Source organism: Oncorhynchus mykiss, chromosome 1 (assembly GCF_013265735.2).
Source record: "Oncorhynchus mykiss isolate Arlee chromosome 1, USDA_OmykA_1.1, whole genome shotgun sequence".
NCBI lineage: Eukaryota > Metazoa > Chordata > Actinopteri > Salmoniformes > Salmonidae > Oncorhynchus > Oncorhynchus mykiss.
In genome coordinates this window covers 86,472,119-86,497,494 of record NC_048565.1, presented here as the reverse complement: position 1 = coordinate 86,497,494, position 25,376 = coordinate 86,472,119, and the positions used below count along the sequence as shown (strand labels likewise).

Genomic DNA, 25,376 nt, shown 5'->3' with positions numbered 1-25,376 from the left:
GGACCAAAGTAACGAAGCCTACCATCAGTAACACACTACGCCACCAGGGACTCAAATCCTGCAGTGCCAGACGTGTCCCCCTGCTTAAGCCAGTACATGTCCAGGCCCGTCTGAAGTTTGCTAGAGAGCATTTGGATGATCCAGAAGAAGATTGGGAGAATGTCATACGGTCAGATGAAACCAAAATATAACTTTTCGGTAAAAACTCAACTCGTCGTGTTTGGAGGACAAAGAATGCTGAGTTGCATCCAAAGAATACCATACCTCTGTGAAGCATGGGTGTGGAAACATCATGCTTTGGGGCTGTTTTTCTGCAAAGGGACCAGGACGACTGATCCGTGTAAAGGAAAGAATGAATGGGGCCATGTATCATGAGATTGAGTGAAAACCTCCTTCCATCAGCAAGGGCATTGAAGATTAAACGTGGCTGGGTCTTTCAGCATGACAATGATCCCAAACACAACGAAGGAGTGGCTTCGTAAGAAGTATTTCAAGGTCCTGGAGTGGCCTAGCCAGTCTCCATATCTCAACCCCATAGAAAATCTTTGGATGGAGTTGAAAGTCCGTGTTGCCCAGCAACAGCTCCAAAACATCACTGCTCTAGAGGAGATCTGCATGGAGGAATGGGCCAAAATACCAGCAACAGTGTGTGGAAAACCTTGTGAAGACTTACAGAAAAGGTTTGACCTCTGTCATTGCCAACAAAGGGTATATAACAAAGTATTGAGATACACTTTTGTTATTGACCAAATACTTATTTTCCACCATAATTTGCAAATAAATTCATTAAAAATCCTACAATGAGATTTTCTGGATTTTTTTTCTCTCATTGTGTCTGTCATAGTTGAAGTGTACCTATGATGAAAATTACAGGCCTCTCTCGTCTTTTTAAGTGGGAGAACTTGCACAATTGGTGGCTGACTAAATACTTTTTTGCCCCACTGTATCATATAAATATTGTTATAACCAATCTGTTATGTAAATATTAAATATAATATATTTGCTATGGATTTATGACGAATTCACATGAATAACTAAATACACACATTAAGAATAAATACATGAAGATAAAATGTCCATCTTGAAAAGAGAAACAGGAAATTGATCTAATACCACTGGGGGAACGAGGCAGATGACTGGAGGTAAGTGTGGATCAGTCTTAGACCTCAACCACTGTGTCACAACATAAATACATCAATACATTCAGAACAAAAGACTAACTATTTCACCATATTACTGATTATCAACATTTTGACTTTGCATCAATGTTCAATCTAGCTTTGAAGCGGACAAGTCTTCTGTGTTTATGTGTATGTGCATCCATCCATGTGTGCATCACTCTAGCAGTGTACCAGAGCCAGCGGCTGGTGTGAGGGTGATGGGGAACATTAGGACCTTAGCCTTCATGAAGGACAGGTCAGCCAGCCCACAGATCACCCTGGCTGCCTCCTCACTCAGCTGGTCCTCCTCATCCCTATGGGGTTTCCTGACACAAACACACACGACATATTGAGATGGAAAAACACAGAGGCGACATTTGATTGCAGGTGAGTTTCCCGTCTTTCCATGCAAAGCTCTTTCAGACCTGGCAAAGCACGATATAAAACCAATTGATTATGCTTGATTAGCAATTATTGATCACTACGTGTGTGTGTGTGTGTGTCAGTCTGACCTGGTGGAGGTGGTGGTGTTATGTTCCAAAGTCCACACTTGCATACCACTTACTTAGAATGCATGTCCAACACATTGATTCTTCATAGGTGGTAGTCTAGTATGTCCAACACATTGATTCATTATAGGCAGTAGTCTAGTATGTCCAACACATTGATTCTTTATAGGTGGTAGTCTAGTATGCTGGTGTGGACATTGGAACCAAAGAGAGCAACAGGAGTCAGGTAGCAGCAGAGTCGGAGGAGAGAGTGTGTTCAGCAGCCTCATCTCTAGCCCTGTAGGTAGGGGGCTCAGTGGGAGGACGTACCATCCAGACGGTTGACGCCAAGGCCACTGCTGCTCCAGTCAAACTGGGACCAAGGCTGGGGGGCCCCCTGCTGCCGGAAGGAACAAACTGTAGTGAGGCTCAGCAGTGTGCCCTCTATTCAACACAGTCTCTTGACAGCCCATACTCACAAAAGCACATCAGACAAAGGAGTGCTGATCTAGAATCAGGTCCCCCTGGTTCTTGTTATCTTATTGATTATGAGTTAAAAGACTGATCCTAGATCAGCACTCCTACTCCAAGACGCTTTGTGAATATGGCCAGGTCTTCGTGTTGGATAGAGGACAGCACAGAGGAATTGGGTGTTAGTCTATTGTCATTATCCTCCTAATGCTAAGATTAGGATCTCCGGTAAGGATATCTGATCATAGGTCAGAGTTTAGGGTTAACTTCATTGTCAAGGAAGTGTAAAATATAGTGCCCAATGTTGCCCTGTTTGTGTTGGGTATACTGTGTGAGTCACAGGCTGTCTGGAAACATTACCAATGGTCACATCCTAGCCACAGGCTGTCTGGAAACATTACCAATGGTCACATCCTAGCCACAGACTGTCTGGAGACATTACCAACTGTCACATCCTAGTTAGGCTGTCTGGAGACATTACCAACTGTCACATCCTAGTCAGGCTGTCTGGAGACATTACCAACTGTCACATCCTAGCCACAGACTGTCTGGAGACATTACCAACTGTCACATCCTAGCCACAGACTGTCTGGAAACATTACCAACTGTCACATCCTACCAATTACCAATGTAAACGTTACCAACTGTCACATCCTAGTCAGGCTGTCTGGAAACATTACCAACTGTCACATCCTACCAATTACCAATGTAAACGTTACCAACTGTCACATCCTAGTCAGACTGTCTGGAAACATTACCAACTGTCACATCCTACCAATTACCAACGTAAATGTTACCAACTGTCACATCCTAGTCAGGCTGTCTGGAAACGTTACCAACTGTCACATCCTAGCCACAGACTGTCTGGAAACATTACCAACTGTCACATCCTAGCCACAGACTGTCTGGAAACATTACCAACTGTCACATCCTAGCCACAGACTGTCTGGAAACATTTCCAACTGTCACATCCTAGCCACAGACTGTCTGGAAACATTACCAACTGTCACATCCTAGCCACAGACTGTCTGGAAACATTACCAACTGTCACATCCTAGCCATAGACTGTCTGGAAACATTACCAACTATCACATCCTAGCCACAGACTGTCTGGAAACATTACCAACTGTCACATCCTAGCCACAGGCTGTCTGGAAACATTACCAACTGTCACATCCTAGCCACAGACTGTCTGGAAACATTACCAACTGTCACATCCTAGCCACAGACTGTCTGGAGACATTACCAACGGTCACATCCTAGCCACAAACTGTCTGGAGACGTTACCAACTGTCACATCCTAGCCACAGACTGTCTGGAAATATTACCAACTGTCACATCCTAGCCACAGGCTGTCTGGAAACATTACCAACTGTCACATCCTAGCCATAGACTGTCTGGAAACATTACCTACTCTCACATCCTAGCCACAGGCTGTCTGGAAACGTTACCAACTGTCACATCCTTGCCTCTTCTGTCCTCAATTCAAGGAACATAACTATTCTTACCTCTCTCTCAAAGTTCATTTTGAAGAGAGTATCTAAGGTCCCTCCTCTCAAACCTCCTCCTCCAATGAGCTTTGAGAAAGGGGTGCGGGATTGAGGAACAAAGCCGGAGGAGAGTTTAACAGCTGGTAACATGTTCACACACAGCTGTGGTGTGCCTGTTGCTCTGGAGTTAAGTTTCCCCTAGGTACAGACCTAGGATCTGCATCACCTCCCGCAATTCTAACTGTAACCATTTGGAGGGAAAATGCTAAACTGACCACATATCAGCATCTAGGACAACTTCTCCCTACACCTGTTTCTGTACCTGTATTGACGAGGTGGTGGTGGTTTCCTGTGACCCAGGAAGTGCTTGTGCTGTGGCAGCAGTCTTCTCCGCAGTTGAAGCTGGTCTCAGTGGCTCTTTGGTGGGCTCTAACATTCCCTGAGAGAGAAAGAGGGGAGAGGGGGTGAAAGAGAGAGAGGAGAGAGGGGGGATAATGGGGGAAAGAGAGAGAGAGAGGAGAGAGGGGGGATAACGGGGGAAAGAGAGAGAGAGAGGAGAGAGGAGGGATAACGGGGGAAAGAGAGAGAGATGGGAGAGCGATAGGGAATAAAAGGTGAAGGGGAAAGGCAGAGAAAGAAAGAGGTCACCATGGAACACTTGGTCACATGATGAAAGGTTTGGAGAGGGAGAAAGCAATATGGCCGACTGCCAAGTCATCATCTTATTGCTTTACACCTACCCAGTAATTTTAGATCTGTGAACATTAAGGGTCTATCAGCATACAAGTCTAAGGGAAGGTAGCCTGGTCCCAGATCTGTTTGTGCTATCATGTCAACTCCTGGTCATGTTTGGCATGACAAGGAGTGGCATAACGGACTGGTACACATGCTTAGGGGGAGGATCTAGGGACAGAAATGGAACTAGGGCCACCATGGACTGTGTCCATATGGGCCCTGGTCTAAAGTAGTGCACTGTATAGGGAACAGGGTGCCATTTGGGACACAGTACAGTATCTGCATCAGTCCACTCACCAGGCTGGCTGCAAACACAGGAACTATGACAGGCTGCTTTCTCTGACCAGTGAACAACTGTGGAGGAGAGACAGAATCAGAAATCCCCAAGTAACTTTACCAGTAGCAGGAATTCAAGCTGGTGAAACGGTGCTGCTTTTACACCAATAAACAGAATATACAGACAGAATAACATTATATTATAGATGAAGAATTGACATATAATCCACATACAGTATGTACACTATAGATACAGCAGCAACAGAACACTTCTACACAGTAAAGGGGATATACAGACACATTTACAGTAGATGATGTACAATATGGAAATATGGGGAGGAAGGAGGGGCTTAGACAGACAGACAGACAGACAGACAGACAGACAGACAGACACATTTACAGTAGATGATGTACAATATGTAAATATGGGGAGGAGGGAGGGGCTTACGGACAGACAGACAGACAGACAGATGACTTACTACATCATTGATGTTGTTGTTGTCAAAGACAGATGGCTTCATGTTTTATTTAGTTATGTTGCTCTGATGGAAAGTCCTTCATTGAGCACTATATATGTAGATGTTTTAAAGTCATGTGAAATGCCATCCATCCATTTTCTTACTGTTTGTTGACATCTGCTGTTATTCTGTTGGGGAGGCTGAGGCTCACTCTGCTACGCATGGAGCCATTCACATAACTACAGAGTGTGGTTTTAAACTGAAAAGAGGCCGTTACCATGTTTCTGGTGTCCATCCGCAGACAGTGGAGCAGGGCCCTGTTGCTATGGGAGCCGCCCCAATGGAACCCCAGGCCCACAGCACCGTGGAGGTCCTGAGGCTGCCGCCACGTGCCCCTAGGAACCCTGGGTAAAGCAAACAACGAGGCGGTAAGCAGTAAGCACAGTAAGCAAAAGACTAAATCAAAATTGTTTCAGGCCTTATCAGGAGTAGAGCTTGCCAATGTGTTTGTTGTGCATTGAGGCTAGATAAACCTGGGGTGTATTCATTAGTCGCAAACCGTAGCAAAACGTATGGCTTGTTGTGTTCTGCAGCGTAAACCGTTTACTCAGTAAGGGGAGGGTATGTATGACTAAACACTTCGCAAAAGGGTAGAGAACCTTCACCATCAAGGCCAGAGGCTGCATCGCAACCGTGCTTCACGGTTGGGATGGTGTTTTAGCTTGCAAGCCTCCCCCTTTTTCCTCCAAACATAACGAACATTTCTCCAAAAAGTATGATCTTTGTCTCCATGTGCCGTTGCAAACTGTAGTCTGGCTTTTTTATTGCGGTTTTGGAGCAGTGCTGAGTGCTATTCAGGTTATGTCGATATAGGACTCATTTCACTGTGGATATACAGGTTTTCCTACTTACAAAGCATGTAGAGGTCTGTAACTTTATCATAGGTACACCTTAACTGTGAGAGACGGAATCTAAAACAAAAATCCAGAAAATCACATTGTATGATTTTGAAGTCATTAATTTGCATTTTATTACATGACATAAGTATTTGATACATCAGAAAAGCAGAACTTAATATTTGGTACAGAAACCTTTGCAATTGCAATTACAGAGATCATATGTTTCCTGTAGTTCTTGACCAGGTTTGCACACACTGCAGCAGGTTTGCACACACTGCACCTTCTCCAGATGCTTCAGGTTTCGGGGCTGTCGCTGGGCAATACGGACTTTCAGCTCCCTCCAAAGATTTTCTATTGGGTTCATGTCTGGAGACTGGCTAGGCCACTCCAGGACCTTGAGATGCTTCTTTACAAAGCCACTCCTTAGTTGTCCTGGTTGTGTGTTTCGGGTCGTTGTCATGCTGGAAGACCCAGCGACAACCCATCTTCAATGCTCTTACTGAGGGAAGGAGGTTGTTGGCCAAGATCTCGCGATACATGGCCCCATCCATCCTCCCCTCAATACGGTGCAGTCGTCCTGTCCCCTTGGCAGAAAAACATTGCCAAAGAATGATGTTTCCACCTCCATGCTTCACGTTGGGATGGTGTTCTTGGGGTTGTACTCATCCTTTTTCTTCCTCCAAACACGGCGAGTGGAGTTTAGACCAAAAGGCTCTATTTTTGTCTCAGCAGACCACATGACCTTCTCCCATTCCTCCTCTGGATCATCCAAATGGTCATTGGCAAACTTCAGACGGGCCTGGACATGTGCTGCCTTGAGCAGGGGTACCTTGCGTGCGCTGCAGGATTTTAATCCATGATGGCGTAGTGTGTTACTAATGGTTTTCTTTGAGACTGTGGTCCCAGCTCTCTTCAGGTCATTGACCAGGTCCTGCCGTGTAGTTCTGGAGGTTGGAGTCTGTTGAGTGTGTGGACAGGTGTCTTTTATACAGGTAACGAGTTCAAACAGGTCCAGTTAATACAGGTAATGAGTGGAGAACAGGAGGGATTCTTAAAGAAAAACTAACAGGTCTGTGAGAGCTGGAATTCTTACTGGTTGGTAGGTGATCAAATACTTATGTCATGCAGTAAAATGCAAATTAATTACTTAAAAATCATACAATGTGATTTTCTGGATTTTTGCTTTAGATTCTGTCTCTCACAGTTGAAGTGTACCTATGATAAAAAATTACAGACCTCTACATGTCTTGTATAAGTAGGAAAACCTGCAAAATCGGCAGTGTATCAAAAACTTGTTCTCCCCACTGTAGATACTTTTGTACCTGTTTCCTCCAGCATCTTCACACTTGTCATGGCTTTAGAAGCTTCTGATAGGCTAATTGACATCATTTTCTGGAATTTTCCAAGCTGTTTAAAGGCACAGTCAACTTAGTGTATGTAAAATACTGACCCACTGGATTTGTGACACAGTGAATTATAAGTGAAATCTGTCTGTAAACAATTGTTGAAAAAAATTAATTGTCATGCACAAAGTAGAGAGAGAGAGAGAGAGAGAGACTCTTCATTTTCATGGTGATTCTGATCTAAACGTAAATGCATATGTTGTGCCACTGGCCTGAGATGATTGAAGTTCAATATGTAGCCTTGATGGAGCCTAGTAGGCTCACGTTAACTAGCTAGCTAACTTAGCTGGTTCATTGTTGCCCATGCGAGGAAGTCAGGCTGGCAAGCATTCTAGCTAGGTAGCCTGTGACAACAAAAACTAAATAGCATACAGTACGACAGAGGCATAGACCGCTTGCCAACATGAAAGAGAGGAGGATGGCATTGGTGTTCAACTAGACTATAAATCAAATCAAATATTATTGATCACATAGACATGGTTAGCAGGTGTTATTGCGAGTGTAGCGAAATGCTTATCCTTCTAGATCCGACAGTGCAGCAGTATCTAACAGGTAATATCTAACAATTCCACAACAAAACCTAATACACACAATCTAGTAAAGGAATTGGATGAGAATACATAAGTATAAAATATATGGATGAGCAGTGACAGAGCAGCCAAGATACAATAGATAGTAAAGAATAGATAGTGAAGTATACAGTATATACATATGAGATGAGTAATGCGAGATAAGTAAACATTCTTAAAGTGGCATTATTAAAGTGACTAGTGTTCCATTTAAAACCTCTAGTGACACCCCATCCCGGATCCGGGAGCGTAATCATCGACTGACACGAATTAGCATAACGCAACGGACATAAATATTACTAAAAAATGTTCCTATTCATGAAAATCACAAGTGAAATATATTGAGACACAGCTTAGCCTTTTGTTAATCACCCAGTCATCTCAGATTTTCAAAATATGCTTTACAGCCAAAGCAAGACAAGCATTTGTGTAAGTTTATCGATAGCCTAGCATAGCATTATGTCCAGCTAGCAGCAGGTAACTTGGCCACGAAAATCAGAAAAGCAATCAAATTAAATCGTTTACCTTTGATGAGCTTCGGATGTTTTCACTCACGAGACTCCCAGTTAGATAGCCAATGTTCCTTTTTTCCCAAAATATTATTTTTGTAGGTGAAATAGCTTCGTTTGTTCTTCACGTTTGGCTGAGAAATCGACCGGAAATTGCGGTCACGAAAACACCCAAAAATATTCCAAATTAGCTCCATAATATCGACAGAAACATGGCAAACGTTGTTTATAATCAATCCTCAAGGTGTTTTTCAAATATCTATTCGATAATATATCCACCGGGAAAATTGGTTTTTCAGTAGGACCGATTGGAAAAATGACTACCTCTGTATTTTACGCGAGAATCACTCTGAGAGCAATCAGGTGACCACTTACACAATGGAGCCGCTTACGGTTATTCTTCAACATAAATGCGTAAAACTACATCACAATGCTGTAGACACCTTGGGGAATACGTAGAAAAAGTAATCTGGTTGATAGCCCATTCACTGCTCAATAGGGACGCATTGGAACGCAGAGCTTTCAAAACATGAGGCACTTCCGGATTGGATTCTTCTCAGGCTTTCGCCTGCAATATCAGTTCTGTTATACTCACAGACAATATTTTTACAGTTTTGGAAACTTTAGAGTGTTTTCTATCCTAAGCTGTCAATTATATGCATATTCTAGCAATTTGTCCTGACAAAATATCCCGTTTACTTTGGGTACGTTATTTTTCCAAAAATGAAAATACTGCCCCTAGTCACAACAGGTTTTAATGTGGCCAATGATATCATGTCTGTAGGTAGGCAGCCGCCTCTCTGTGCTAGTGGTGGCTGTTTAACAATCTGAAAGCCTTGAGATTGAAAAATAGCTTCTATCTCTCTCCCAGGTGTGATGCACCTGTACTGACCTCACCTTCTGAATGGAATGGGATAGTGGCTCTGATGGAACAGGTTGTGGCTCGGGTGGTTATTGTCCTTGCCTTCCTGTGACATTAGGTGTTGTAGGTGTTCTGGGAGGCAGGTAGTTTGCCCCTGGTGATGTTTTGTGCAAACCGCACCAACATCTGAAGAGCCCTGTGGTTGTGGGCGGTGCAGTTGCCGTACCAGGCAGCGATACAGCCCGATAGGATGCTCTAAATTGTGCACCTGTACAATTTGTTCCACCTTCTTCACCACACTGTCTGTGTGCGTGGACCATTTCAGTTTGTCGGTGATATGTACACGAGGAACTTAAAACTTTACACCTTCTCCACTGCTGTCCCGTTGATGTGGATAGGGGGGTGCTCCCTCTGCTGTTTCCTGAAGTTCACGATCATCTCTTTTGTTTTGCTGACAAAAATAAGTTATTCTCCTGAAACCACACTCAAAGGGCCCTCACTTCCTCCCTGTAGTCTGTCTCGTCATTGTTGGTAATCAAGCCTATCACTGTATTGTCGTCTGCAAACTTCATGATTGAGTTGGAGGCGTGCGTGGCCACGCAGTCGTGGGTGAACAGGGAGTACAGGAGAGGGCTGAGAACGCACTCTTGTGGGGTCCCAGTGTTGAGGATCAGTGGGGTGGAGATGTTGTTTCCTACCTTCACCACCTGGGGGCGGCCAGGCAGGAAGTCCAGGACCCAGTTGCACAGGGCGGGGTTGAGACCCGGGGTCTCAAGCTTCATGATGAGTTTGGAGGGTACTGTGTTGTTGAATGCTGAGCTGTAGTCAATGAACAGCATTCTTACATAGGTATTCCTCTTGTCCAGATGGGATAGGGCAGTGTGCAGTGTGATGGTGATTGCACCGTCTGTGGACCTATTGGGGCGGTAAGCAAATTGGAGTGGTTCTAGGGTGTCAGGTAGGGTGGAGGTGATATGGTCCTTGACTAGTCTCTCAAAGCACTTCATGATGACAGAAGTGAGGGCTACTGGGTGATAGTCATTTATTTCAGTTACCTTAGCTGTCTTGGGAACAGGAACAATGTTGGCCGTCTTGAAGCATGTGGGAAGAGCAGACTGGGACAGGGATTGATTGAATATGTCTGTAAACACACCAGCCAGCTGGTCTACGCATGCTCCGAGGACACGGCTAGGGTTGCCGCCTTGGCCGGCAGCCTTGCAAGGGTTAACATGTTTAAATGTTTTACTCACGGTGGCCACGGAGAAGGAGAGTCCGTAGTCTATGGTAGCAGTCTAGGATAGTAGGGTTAGTCAAAAAACTATGTTTTACAAACACACAAACACATACACACAAAAATCAGTTCCATGGACAGCAACATGATATTTAGCAACATTGACTGGACTAAATTGTTTTTGGTATCTTTAAGTTTGTTTTCAGTGTATTAAACTAAGCATACATAGCCTTCTCGATTTGAGTGTTTACATTTTTAAGTGTAAATGGTGCTGGACTAGCGGAGGCAGTGCTCGTGTTGTCTTTTGTTGATTTGAGGTAAGTCTGTGTTTCTAAATCAGTGGTTGTTAGTAAACTGTTAAACATTAACTGGCTTGACCTTGCTGCAGACTTCTGTGACTGTTGTCTTTTTATTGTCACGGCCTTATTGTATATCATGGTGGTGTATGAACGAATGGGTTATAGAGCAAACAACGCAATTATCACAACGTAGGTTGTAATATGGCTTTATTTACTGGCTTGACTTCCTCAGTGATTTTACCCACACACCTCTACTGGTCATAACTAGCTAACTGATGTATAATGTTGCTTGTCCTTGTGTTAGAGTTCTGATGTCTATGGTATGAAACCATGCTGATATTGGCTAGCTAGCTACTTGCACCAAGATGGCTGCTGTAGCATGGATCTGACATGCAACAAGATGTCTGCTGTAGCATGGATCTGACATGCAACAAGATGGCTGCTGTAGCATGGATCTGACATGCACCAAGATGGCTGCTGTAGCATGGATCTGACATGCACCAAAATGGCTGCTGTTGCATGGATCTGACATGCACCAAGATGGCTGCTGTAGCATGGATCTGACATGCACCAAGATGGCTGCTGTAGCATGGATCTGACATGCACCAAGATGGCTGCTGTAGCATGGATCTGACATGCACCAAGATGGCTGCTGTAGCATGGATCTGACATGCACCAAGATGGCTGCTGTTGCATGGATCTGCAGCAAGGAGAAACAGCCATGTATGAGTCACATGCTAAATGCCACCACCATCACTTCAATATAGCGTGCTAGCTAGTTGTTCATACAGCAATAATATCAAAATGCATGGCTAGAATTACATCAAACTCTAACAGGATGCTGTAAATATAACTAATATACATAGTGAACTCATACACATCGTAAATATTAAAATAGAACACAGCACTTCAGAACATGACCTACCGCTTGCATGTCAATATCAGACTGGGAAAAATATATGTTTGCGATCTCATCCTATCTGCAACCATAGCCAATGACATTATCCCTTATTGATATCTGACGTAAACCAACCAATTAGAATAAATAAACATTAAATACACATGTCTGCTTTGGCATGGGGAACATAATTAACCACGTTACACAAGCATGATACATTTATGGATTTTTTAAAGTTTCTTCGTTCCTCTTGACTAGGTCTCTCATTGTTGGGTCCATGCTTCCTTTAACCTGTTAGTTACTACAATATTAATTACTCTTTTCTGTAAGCCTTTATAAGGACTTCATAAATGTCAGTGGAAATGCACAAGCTTGAATTAACATAACCATAGACAACTTAAACTGGTACAAGCCTTCCACTCACAGGTTGACAAAAAGTACTGATGCCACGGCCCAACTAAGCCACGTCTCCAATGATGGTACCTTTATATTCAAAACAATTTATCATTTGGTATTCTTTATTAGGATCCCCATTAGCTGTTGTGAAAGCAACAGCAACTCTTCCTGGAGGTACACACAAAACATGGTATAATATCGAACATTAATAGACAAGAACAGTTCAAGGACAGAACTCATTTAATAAAGGCACACGTAGCCTACATCTCAATACATACACACAAACTATCTAGGTCAAATAGGGGAGAGGCGTTGTGCCTTGAGGTGCTGCTTTATCTCTTTTTTAAACCATTATAATATGTACTCATTATCCACACATGTACCCTGAAAGGTACCAAACAGTACCATGTCAGATCATGTGTACATCTGAAGGTACATGATGTGTATTTTCATCTTTTTGCACCCCAGGGAACAATACTGTAACTTAATGATAGGTTTTTACCTTGTCAGGGGACATTAGACTGGTGGAAATCTGTATGATTTTTGGTTCCAACCGCCGTGTCTTTGTGAGGCACAGAGTAGGTGAACAGATGATCTCCGCATGTGTGGTTCCCACTGTGAAGGATGGAGGAAGAGGTAGAATGGTGTGGGGGTGCTTTGCTGGTGACACTGTCAGTGATTTATTTAGAATTCAAGGCACATTTGTTGCTGTGATGTTTTGCTACCATGCGGTGTTGTCCTGTGTTGCTGCCATGCTATGTTGTTGTCTCAGGTCTCTCTTTATGTAGTGTTGTGTTGTCTCTCTTGTCGTGATGTGTGTTTTGTCCTATATTTTATTATTTATTTATTTTTTAATCCAAGCACCCGTCCCCGCAGGAGGCCTTTTGCCTTTTGGTAGGCCGTCATTGTAAATAACAATTAGGTCTTAATAGCTTCAGTCTACCCCCTACTTTTTCGAACATTCTGTTAAAAATCGCGCAACATTTCAGCGTCCTGCTACTCATGCCAGGAATATAGTATATGCATACGATTAGTATGTGTGGATAGAAAACACTCTGAAGTTTCTAAAACTGGTTAAATAATGTCTGTGACTATAACAGAACGTGAACAGCAAGCGAAATCCCAAGAAAAACCTGGTCACAAAAACCACAGAAAAGTATTAATCCGCCAGTCTCTAAAATTGTTTATTGCAAGCAAAAATATATAGCAGGGAGCTTGCAGTTCCTACAACTTCCACATGATGTCGCCAAAAACGTCATTTAGTCTGTCTGAAACAGTAGTCTGTCTGATATAGTAGTCTGTCTGAAACTGTAGTCTGTCTGATATAGTAGTCTGTCTGCAACAGTAGTCTGTCTGATATAGTAGTCTGTCTGAAACTGTAGTCTGTCTGATATAGTAGTCTGTCTGCAACAGTAGTCAGTCTGATGACAATGATGGAGATGAAACTATTTTTAAACACACTTTCAGAACATTTTGTTATCAAATGATCAATATATAAAACACATGTATTTTGTGCTGCTGCTATATTGTTACCTAAATGTAGGAGCACACAGCAGAAAGGTTACACAACCAGTTGCAATTTTAGCATGTAAATCTTGTGCATTCCAGCAACGCCACTACACAGCACAACACTAAACAATACATTCATTGCAAGGTAATGGTTACAAACGGTGCCCACAAACTATCAGGACCTACATAAAGCTGTCCCAACAGCAGAGTCCCATCAGCAGAGTCCCATCAGCAGAGTCCCATCAGCAGAGTCCCATCAGCAGAGTCCCAACAGCAGAGTCCCAACAGCAGAGTCCCAACAGCAGAGTCCCAACAGCAGAGTCCCAACAGCAGAGTCCCAACAGCAGAGTCCCAACAGCAGAGTCCCATCAGCAGAGTCCCATCAGCAGAGTCCCAACAGCAGAGTCGCAACAGCAGAGTCCCAAAAGCAGAGTCCCAAAAGCAGAGTCCCAACAGCAGAGTCCCAACAGCAGAGTCCCATCACCTTACCACTGCTACACCTGGCTATCAGCGGAGCCATGTCTGGCAGCGAAACGGTTCATTCAGCCTCATTTACTGATAAAAAAAAAAAAAACATAGCTGATATGGCTGACTTGTTTAAACAAATGTGGTTTCTACTGACAATTGAGATGTACAAACTATGGAGGAGCGGATAAGAGACAATCTGTAATTTAGATTAAGACATTAATGAGCGAGCTAGGACGGATGTTGTCAATATAACTACTTGTTCAGCACTTTTGAAATTTACAAAAAAGGGAAAAGGGACCAAATGATTAGCGTGAGGCACATGGGCTACTAACAGCTTACTACACAACATACACTTAGTATTACTTTCTTACCTTATTACTTATTACTTTCTTACATATTACATCATTTATGCAGCAGCATACAAGACATTTTTGGACTCACCTTGTTGTGCTGTGAGCACTTCCTTCCAAACCACTTATTGTTGAATTTGCGATTTCTAACTTGTTGTGTAATGTTTATGTCCAATGGTCGATAAGCATCGATACGGTTTATCTATAATTTCACTTTATTATTTATCTTCATATGACAAGGATTAAAAAGGATTTGCCAGTAGATTGTCGACTTGATTCATGATATTGACTGCCAGCTAAGATTTTGAAAGAATGATGTTAACATGATCTGTCCAATCAAAGCTGCTGTACATGTAACATGATTTGATGTCATTTTATCAATGACCTTGAGCCTTCTTGGATGGGCACTTCTAATGTAACTCTACGGCAGCACCCAAAGGGCTAGAATTTTGGAAGTCTACCCATCGACTTCGAGGTGACGTAGTGTCCCCATGAGAGACAGAACACTGAGCCAATCACGGCACAACGCTCCATATTTTTTGCCCTCTTGCCCCACCACCACAGAAAGCACTATACTTTTAGAAAACACAGAGAATAAAAATATATATATATAACACACTCTCATGAAGACAGAACAGTCCAAGGGATTGGTGAAAGAAACGTCAAAGATTAGTCAAACATTAACAAGAAATCAGTGGTCTGGGATGGTCCAGTACCAGAATGGGTTCAGATCCAACCCATTGCTCTTTCAACATTCCTACCTTTACCTCTCTGTCTTATCCAATAAACAATCAACTGGTCCACTCTACCACAACAACAAAGATTGACAGGAAATCTATAACTAAGATCTCATGTACATTAAGTCTCTCAATAGGAGTTACTGCTGTTTATACTGTATCTGCCTTGTTTGTTTTAACCTGTTAGAGCTCTAGGGGCGCTATTTCATTTTTGGATAAAAAACGTTCCCGTTTTAAGCGCGATATTTTGTCACGAAAAGATGCTCGACTATGCATATTCTTTTGGAAAGAAAACACTCTGAAGTTTCAGAATCTGCAAAGATTTTGTCTGTAAGTGCCCCAGAACTCATTCTACAGGCAAAACCAAGATGATGCATCACCCAGGAATTAGCAGAATTTCTGAAGCTCTGTTTTCCATTCTCTCCTTATATGGCTGTGATTGCGCAACGAATGAGCCTACACTTTCTGTCGTTCGCCCAAGGTCTTAGCAGCATTGTGACGTATTTGTAGGCATGTCATTGGAAGATTGACCATAAGAGACTACATTTTCCAAGTGTCCGCCTGGTGTCCTGCGTCGAATTCGGTGCGCAATTGCCAGCTGCTTCTACTTTACCATTTGATTCAGGGGAGAAAGCATGTGTCCAAGAACGATGTATCAATGAAGAGATATGTGAAAAACACCTTGATGATTGATTCTAAACAACGTTTGCCATGTTTTCAGTCGATATTATGGAGTTAATTTGGAAAAAAGTTCGCGTTTTGAGGACTGAATTTTCGGATTTTTTTTGGTAGCCAAATGTGATGTATAAAACGGAGCTATTTCTAATACACAAGGAATCTTTTTGGAAAAACTGAGCATCTGCTATCTAACTGAGAGTATCCTCATTGAAAACATCAGAAGTTCTTCAAAGGTAAATTATTTTATTTGAAGGCTTTTATGTTTTTGTTAATGTTGCGTGCTGGATGCTAACGCTAATGCTAACGCTAAATGCTAACGCGAAATGCTAACGCTAGCTAGCTACTTTTACACAAATGATTGTTTTCCTATGGTTGAGAAGCATATTTTGAAAATCTGAGATGACAGTGTTGTTTACAAAAGGCTAAGCTTGAGAGATGGCATATTTATTTCATTTCATTTGCGATTTTCATAAATAGTTAACGTTGTGTTATGCTAATGAGCTTGCTGATAGATTTACACAATCCTGGATACAGGGGTTTTTTCATAGCTAAACGTGACGCAGAAAACGGAGCGATTTGTCCTAAACAAATAATCTTTCAGGAAAAACTGAACATTTGCTATCTGAGAGTCTCCTCATTGAAAACATCTGAAGTTCTTCAAAGGTAAATGATTTTATTTGAATGCTTTTCTGTTTTTTTGTGTAAATGTTGCCAGCTGAATGCTATTGCTAAATGCTACGTTAGCCTACAATACTGTTACACAAATGCTTGTTTTGCAATGGTTGAGAAGCATATTTTGAAAATCAGAGATGACAGTGTTGTTAACAAAAGGCTAAGCTTGAGAGCTAGCATATTTATTTCATTTCATTTGCGATTTTCATGAATAGTTAACGTTGCGTTATGGTAATGAGCTTGAGTCTGTATTCACGATCCCGGATCCGGGATGGGGAGATCAGAAAGGTTAAAACAGTCAGTCAGTGGCATCCACAGGACAGACGACCAGTGAAATACTATCTGAACCACCAGGGTTGAAGAATGGATAGAGTTTCTTAGAAAATTTGGAGCGTGTGAAAGAGTAGATATGAGACCTGGCCTCCACATTGTAGAAGGATACCTGTCCCTTCTCATAATCCACAAACACACCCACTTTCAGGGGCTTCTCTCTCAGTAAGAGGGTGAGAGGGGAATCAGCGTGAGCTGTGTACTTTCCATCCTTCAGCTCCACAGTCCAGTATCCTTTATAAGGGATCGGTCTAGACCTCTCATTCCTATTGATGGACCTTCTGACCACTCCCAAAGTCCACTCAGTCTTCCCCTCCACCTTCACCTCATAGTAGAACTTCCTTGAGAAGCCCACATTTCCGAGGACACCGGACCAATTTTTATACCTCTTCCTGTTGTCAGAGAGAACCTGATTTAGTTCTCCATGTCTCACTTGTTTCCCGTCATCAGACAGGATGAGGTTACGATGTGCAGTATCAGGGTCTAGAGTCACATCCACTGTGGAGAGAAACATACACTATGTAAACACAATGACACCATCATCAGTGGTATAATACACTATAGTAAACACAATGACATCATGACATCAACATCAGTGGTATAAAACACTATGGTAAACACAATGACATCATCATCAGTGGTATAATGCACTATGGTAAACAAAATGACATCATCATCAGTGGTATAATACACTATGGTAAACACAATGACATCATGACATCACATCAGTGGTATAATACACTATGGTAAACACAATGACATCATGACATCAACATCAGTGGTATAATCCACTATGGTAAACACAATGACATCATCATCAGTGGTATAATGCACTATGGTAAACAAAATGACATCATCATCAGTGGTATAATACACTATGGTAAACACAATGACATCCTGACATCACATCAGTGGTATAATACACTATGGTAAACACAATGACATCATGACATCAACATCAGTGGTATAATACACTATGGTAAACACAATGACATCACATCAGTGGTATAATGCACTATGGTAAACACAATGACAACATCACTGGTTATAAAACACTATGGTAAACACAATGACATCATGACATCAACATCAGTGGTATAAAACACTATGGTAAACACAATGACATCATGACATCAACATCAGTGGTATAATACACTATGGTAAACACAATGACATCATGACATCAGTGGTATAATACACTATGGTAAACACAATGACATCAACATCAGTGGTATAAAACACTATGGTAAACACAATGACATCATGACATCAACATCAGTGGTATAATACACTATGGTAAACACAATGACATCATCATCAGTGGTATAATACACTATGATAAACACAATGACATCATGACATCAACATCAGTGGTATAATACACTATGGTAAACACAATGACATCATCATCAGTGGTATAATACACTATGATAAATACAATGACATCATGACATCAACATCAGTGGTATAATACACTATGTAAACACAATGACATAATGACATCAACATCAGTGGTATTATACACTATGGTAAACACAATGACATCATCATCATTGGTATAATACACTATGGTAAACACACTGACATCAACATCAGTGGTATAATACACTATGGTAAACACAATGACATCATCATCATTGGTATAATACACTATGGTAAACACAATGAAATCATGACATCAACATCAGTGGTATAATACACTATGGTAAACACAATGACATCAACATCAGTGGTATAATACACTATGGTAAACACAATGACATCATGACATCAACATCAGTGGTATAATACACTATGATAAACACGATGACATAATGACATCATCATCAGTGGTATAATACACTATGGTAAACACAATGACATCACTACTATTATTCTGTAAGTAAATCCTAGACACTCTATTTGGTATATTATGTTACGTTTCATATGGTATGTATTAATTTGTGGATGTCACAGAGCATAAAACACACCTGCATGTCTTCTGATGGTTTCAAAATCTGAAATATATAGAGTAAGAGACGGTTGGTTATGAAAATGAGCAACATACTGATGGATATCACAAACAACTGTAAGTGCACATTTGTGTTGTTCAACCCAGACCTCAAACTATGAAGACCTATAATAATTTGAATCTTAGTGAACATATGGGGAGAAACACTGGCATATCTGACACCCCAGCAGTCCCAGGAAGGTGGGGAGACCAAGAGCCAATTTGTTATACAGTATACGCACAGTATATATAATAAATCATTTTGACAGTAACCCTCCATAAATTCATTCATAAACCTTTTTCTTTTCCATATGTGATAGGAAGCTAAATGTAGTTTTTTTGGCTTCAGGAATGTGACTGAAAAAGTGAAAAAGAAACTGATTGATAGTTTGATGGGATAGTCAGTGCTGTTGTCAAGGCTACGACAGCGCCAGTGTAATGAGTGGAGCTTACTGAGGTGTTCAAAAACTCATATCAGACCGAGAGCCTAATGTTTCTTAGATAGTTCTTTATGTGTTTTAGTTTAGAAAATGATCTCTCTGCAGAAGCAAGGGTTACAGGGATGGTAAAAACAGCTTGAGTTGCCGTAGCAACATCAGTGAAACTGGGCAGAAGGGAGTTGTACTTCAAATACAGCAGTTCAGTAATATCTATAATCAATTAATAATGTTTTTTATTTAACCTTTATTTAAACTATGCAATTCAGTTAAGAAACAAATTCTTACTTTACAATTTTTATTTCTTTTTTATTTTACCTTTATTTTACTAGGCAAGTCAGTTAAGAACAAATTCTTATTTTACAATGAGGGCCTACCCCGGCCAAAACCTCCCCAAACCCGGACAACGCTGGGCCAATTGTGCGCCGCCCTATGGGACTCCCCATCACAGCAGGTTGTGATACAGCCCGGGATCAAACCAAGTAGTGACGCCTCTAGCACTGAGATGCCGTGCTTAGACCGCTGCGTCACTCGGGAGCCCACAAGCTGACAGTCCCCGAAAACAGGCACTAGAATTAGTTAAAAATATGTTTGTTTACATGACTTCTTTGTTTATGTTTACATGACTTATTTGTTCATGTTTACATGACTTATTTGTTCATGTTTACATGACTTATTTGTTCATGTTTACATGACTTCTTTGTTTATGTTTACATGACTTATTTGTTTGATTTCCCACCGTTTTATAAGTCAGAAGACGTGTATTTGCCTCCCTATGGTGGTCAAAAGTATCACTACATTTATTATTTATTTATTTATTTTACTTCACTGCAACGTTAAGTCAAAGGGGCAGGGGCAGTCCTTGGAAAAACATTTTTTTATTAAACTAGGCAAGTCAGTTAAGAACAGATTCTTATTTTCAATGACGGCCTAGGAACAGTGTTGTTTAGGGACAGTACGACAGATATGTACCGTGTCAAGTCGGGGATTTGATCTTACAACCTTTTGGTTACTAGTCCAACGCTCTAACCACTAGGTTACGCTGCCACCCCAATTCAGCACGACTTCAATTCAAGGCACAGACATGGCAAATCAGTCTGAATTTGTTTCGAGCAGGAGGATCTAAATATATAACAAATGCGACCTACACACTTCCTTAAACCTAAAATAAGTAAAGAAGTAGTTTTGTGGAAGTCAAACGTTTAATGCGGAGGCAGACACATTGCACATGCTCAGAGCGAGAAAATCGAGCCCTTAACATCACCCTTCTCCCCTTGTCTATAGGAGGAATGTACACTGTTTAAAGGTTAGAATGACTAAAACCATAGAGAAACAGTGCAAAACAGCTGTCAGCTCAACTGCTTTTATTAATCGCCGTCCTCGACACGTTACGGAAAGAGATGAATTATCAATGTATCAGGAAAGACTGTCAAGGCATTTATTTTACATTTATTTTACAATCTGCAATGATTGAAATTACAACTTGAATTACTGAACAAGTAATTACATTATTACCACTGACCAAATAGGCCTGTCTACCAATGAACATTTATCCATTAGCCAAAGCTAAGCCTTGGTACCACAGAAAGCCCATCATCGATTCGATAGGCATGCAGCCGCATAGACATGTCGCGATTACAGCATGATAGTCAGTGATCGGTAGTCTATACTTCAATTTTTATTTCAGGGGGGGCGAACTCCGACCTTGCGGGTGTCCAGAGAAACTGTGTTATGCCAGTGGTGAGATTGATGGTAACTTCAGTCAAATTTAGTGCCAAACACTGACACAATGTAATAAAACACTGGACTGGACTTCCTGACGGGCCGCCCCCAGGTGGTGAGGGTAGGCAACAACATCTCCTCCCCGCTGATCCTCAACACTGGGGCCCCACAAGGGTGCGTTCTGAGCCCTCTCCTGTACTCCCTGTTCACCCACGACTGCGTGGCCACGCACGCCTCCAATTCAATCATCAAGTTTGCGGACGACACAATAGTGGTAGGCTTGATTACCAACAACGACGAGACGGCCTACAGGGAGGAGGTGAGGGCCCTCGGAGTGTGGTGTCAGGAAAATAACCTCACACTCAACGTCAACAAAACTAAGGAGATGATTGTGGACTTCAGGAAACAGCAGAGGGAACACCCCCCTATCCACATCGATGGAACAGTAGTGGAGAGGGTAGCAAGTTTTAAGTTCCTCGGCATACACATCACAGACAAACTGAATTGGTCCACTCACACAGACAGCATTGTGAAGAAGGAACAGCAGCGCCTCTTCAACCTCAGGAGGCTGAAGAAATTCGGCTTGTCACCAAAAGCACTCACAAACTTCTACAGATGCACAATCGAGAGCATCCTGTCGGGCTGTATCACCGCCTGGTACGGCAACTGCTCCGCCCTCAACCGTAAGGCTCTCCAGAGGGTAGTGAGGTCTGCACAACGCATCACCGGGGGCAAACTACCTGCCCTCCAGGACACCTACACCACCCGATGTCACAGGAAGGCCATAAAGATCATCAAGGACATCAACCACCCGAGCCACTGCCTGTTCACCCCGCTATCATCCAGAAGACGAGGTCAGTACAGGTGCATCAAAGCTGGGACCGAGAGACTGAAAAACAGCTTCTATCTCAAGGCCATCAGACTGTTAAACAGCCACCACTAACATTGAGTGGCTGCTGCCAACACACTGACACTGACTCAACTCCAGCCACTTTAATAATGGGAATTGATGGGAAATGATGTAAATATATCACTAGCCACTTTAAACAATGCTACCTTATATAATGTTACTTACCCTACATTATTCATCTCATATGCATACGTATATACTGTACTCTATATCATCGACTGTATTCTTATGTAATACATGTATCACTAGCCACTTTAACTATGCCACTTTGTTTACATACTCACCTCATGTACATACTGTACTCGATACCATCTACTGCATCTTGCCTATGCTGCTCTGTACCATCACTCATTCATATATCCTTATGTACATATTCTTTATCCCCTTACACTGTGTACAAGACAGTAGTTTTGGAATTGTTAGTTAGATTACTTGTTATTACTGCATTGTCGGAACTAGAAGCAAAAGCATTTCGCTACACTCGCATTAACATCTGCTAACCATGTGTATGTGACAAATAAAATTTGATTTGATTTGATTTACATTAATTATCTATCATACTATAACTGCAAACAAGATTCCAAGAAAAAGTACATTCAAAATATTAGAAATCAGTTCTTCCTTTACCTGGACTCCAGTTTGTGTTCACAAAATCTGTGGAGACATTATATTTAACCAATATTAATCATTGAGATATACAGGTTTTTCATCACTGTACACAAACGTTTAGACATTGTCAATGTATTATTGATGTACTGGAAGACTGCATATACCGAAGCTATAGTTTAGAACCCTGTAATAAGGACATCCTCCATAATGACTTCTAGAGCGATGCACCCAGAAGAGTGTACCGTCACTACATCCAGTCACTCACTAGTTCATACTTGTCCATACTTGTAAATGCTCATTCTTTAATGCTTTCTTTGTACCTATGTGTGTCCTGTGTAACTGTGTGCCTTTTTTGTTTGCTGAAATCTGTAGTTTTGGATAAAAACGGTTATAATCACAATGGAGTAAAACATTGACTTCAATCAGGCACGACAACTTAATGCTCTTAAACATATCCATTATCTCCATTACATATCCATTATTTAACTGTATTACTGTGTAGCTGTGCTTATCCTTGTCCTGATTGTTATAGAGTTGTCAGTTGGACTGGAAATCCATAGTTTTTCGTTAAACATTTTAGTCTAGGTGTTCACTGCCAAATGTTTGTTTTTTTAAATCAGCCGTGCAATGATGGGCTGCTCCTTCACACAACAACTCCTTTGGCAGAGGTCCCCTAAAATGCTACTTTAATAAACTACAGATTTCAGCAAACAAAGAAAGTCACACAATTACACAGGACAAACAGGTTCAAGGTAAGAGTTTAAGAATTTACATTTTTACAAGTATCGACTGATAGTCGGAGGTACAGTCCACAGCCACTCATCACCACTCAACTCCATTGACAAAGCTAACATTTATAAGCCATCATATACAGTAGGTAACAAAGCCTTAATACTTACCCAGCTGAGAAGTCAGTATTTCTACAGATAAACACATACATATAGTCAATTAGACACATCAATGGTGTCCAAGGGGGAATCAACATGTGTTGGCTAACTCTCTAGTCTACACTCTAAAAATAAAAGGTATGATCTTTTAGGATAATAAGGTTAAAAAAAATAAACTTAAGATTAATTTAAGAACCTATACTCTGCCATCAGGTCGTATTTTATTTTGTGTATTTTACCCCTTTTTCTCCCCAACAGTCCTGTCTCATCGCTGCAACTCCCGTACGGACTCGGGAGAGGCAAAGGTCGAGGTAGTTTCTTCCGTTTCTTCTGAACCACAACCCAACCAAGCCGCACTGCTTCTTGACACAATGCCCACTAAACCTGGAAGCCAGCGGAACCACCGTAGAGCTAGCGACGGTGTCAGCGTGCAATGCGCCCGGCCCGCCACAGGAGTTGCTGGTACACGATGGGACAAGGACATCCCTGCCGGCCAAACCCTCACCTAACCCAGACGATGCTGAGCCAATTGTGCGCCTCCCCATTGGTCTCCCGGTCGCGGCCGTCTGCGACAGAGCCTGGACTCAAACCCAGAATCTTTAGTGGCAAAGCTATCACTGCCTTGTGCCACTCGGGAGGCCCAGCAATTAATTTTTTTAACCTTTGTAGACTTAAGGGGAGCTTTGAAGAACCTTTTCAAAATGTCTTTTTGGAACCAGTAAGTGACTAAATTCCAACTCGTGCGTATAATTCAAATTGAGAACATTGGCATTATGGGTTAGCTAGGACTCAGGTAAGGCGTTACAATACAGTTTTTTAATCACTATTACATGAACTAAGAAACCTACTATATACTCTTTTGTTTTCTAGCCTATGAAATCTGTGTTTTGGAAACGTGGATCCTTTGTCTGGCAAATGCATTTCTGTTGTTATGCTATAGGAGTGTTGGATTCCCTGTTTTGTGGTTACTTTGGAATGGCGAAATCACATGACTGGATTACTAATTGCCTTTAAATTTGACAAAAGACCTCGCTGAATGGAACGCTGACGAAAGGTTTATGAACGTGATCACTCATCAGACCGGAGGTAAAGAGGCGAACATTTCATCTGACCGGAGGTAGAACTAGTGGCGCTCCTCAACTGTAAATGGATGTCCCCTGTGACAGTGTTAGAAGTGACTGATGCTATTGAAGCTCTGTGACAGTTTGATTTGCGCTTTTCACTGTGAATAAAGAGGAGAGAATTGTGGTTGTTCTTCCGTTTTGTCTCTGCTCTATGTGTTGAATGAATTTGTGGAACTTGTAAGCTTGGAATCGATCGCTCGTGTAGCTTGGAATCGTGTGTGTCTTTTGTTGTTGGATTTGCGCGCTGAGACAAGAACTCTTTGTGGAGCGGCTAAAAGAGGACGCTTTGCTGATTGGCTGCTGTGTCTGAGTTGTGATGACTTCATTTTTGGCTCATTTTAACCTATGCAGTGCTAAAATGTGTTCACACCGTGCTGACGGTTGCAAATCAATGGAATTGAATGGGATTTGATGTTCAGTGCTCTTATCTGCCCTTACAATGGATCCAATTGAAACATTGCAAAAGTATAAAGGATCTAGAAGTGCTAAGTTGGGTGCACTTACTAAAAGAGAAATGGGATCACACAACTTATGGGGGATGATGGAAATGTTGAAATCTTTGATGACACAAAGATTTCTCAAAGTTGGTTAAGTTGTTGCATGATCTCAATGAGTCCATAAAGGCTTTGTATTCTGCTGAGAAGGCAAAAAAGTATCAGGTTGAATGGTATTGCCCAAACGCAGCAACACGGAATTGTTTGGCAACCAATATGGACGTTAGAAGCACAGTAAAGCACAGCAGCAAAAAAAACTGATGAGGATGTCCAGACAAGGGACAGTATCTCCAATGTCTCATCAAAACTGATGAG

At 41.8% G+C, this 25,376-nt stretch overlaps 3 protein-coding genes across 6 annotated transcripts in view; all 3 read right to left on the bottom strand.

The window, feature by feature from the left end:
* Positions 1 to 25,376, bottom strand: part of LOC118966027 (butyrophilin subfamily 1 member A1-like) — a 70,011-nt gene that overhangs the window by 31,584 nt on the left and 13,051 nt on the right. The gene's annotated exons all lie outside the window — the stretch shown is intronic.
* On the bottom strand, positions 1,766 to 5,390 carry LOC118966033 (aftiphilin-like). 2 transcript variants are annotated; one of them, XM_036987872.1, is made up of 4 exons: positions 5,356 to 5,390; positions 4,642 to 4,698; positions 3,932 to 4,048; positions 1,766 to 2,048 (listed from the first exon to the last, which is right to left on the bottom strand). In XM_036987872.1, exons 1-4 carry the CDS (start codon positions 5,371 to 5,373, stop codon positions 1,962 to 1,964), a joined length of 279 nt encoding a protein of 92 aa, XP_036843767.1. In that variant the 5' UTR covers positions 5,374 to 5,390; the 3' UTR covers positions 1,766 to 1,961. The 2 variants fall into 2 exon arrangements, with proteins under 2 accessions (XP_036843767.1, XP_036843771.1); XM_036987876.1 differs by having other exon boundaries at positions 1,766 to 2,045.
* On the bottom strand, positions 16,807 to 24,104 carry LOC118966031 (butyrophilin subfamily 2 member A1-like). Of its 2 annotated transcripts, XM_036987862.1 has the most exons (4): positions 23,456 to 24,104; positions 22,575 to 22,601; positions 18,859 to 18,885; positions 16,810 to 17,386 (listed from the first exon to the last, which is right to left on the bottom strand). In XM_036987862.1, exons 1-4 carry the CDS (start codon positions 23,490 to 23,492, stop codon positions 16,857 to 16,859), a joined length of 621 nt encoding a protein of 206 aa, XP_036843757.1. In that variant the 5' UTR covers positions 23,493 to 24,104; the 3' UTR covers positions 16,810 to 16,856. The 2 variants fall into 2 exon arrangements, with proteins under 2 accessions (XP_036843759.1, XP_036843757.1); XM_036987864.1 differs by lacking the exon at positions 22,575 to 22,601 and having other exon boundaries at positions 16,807 to 17,386.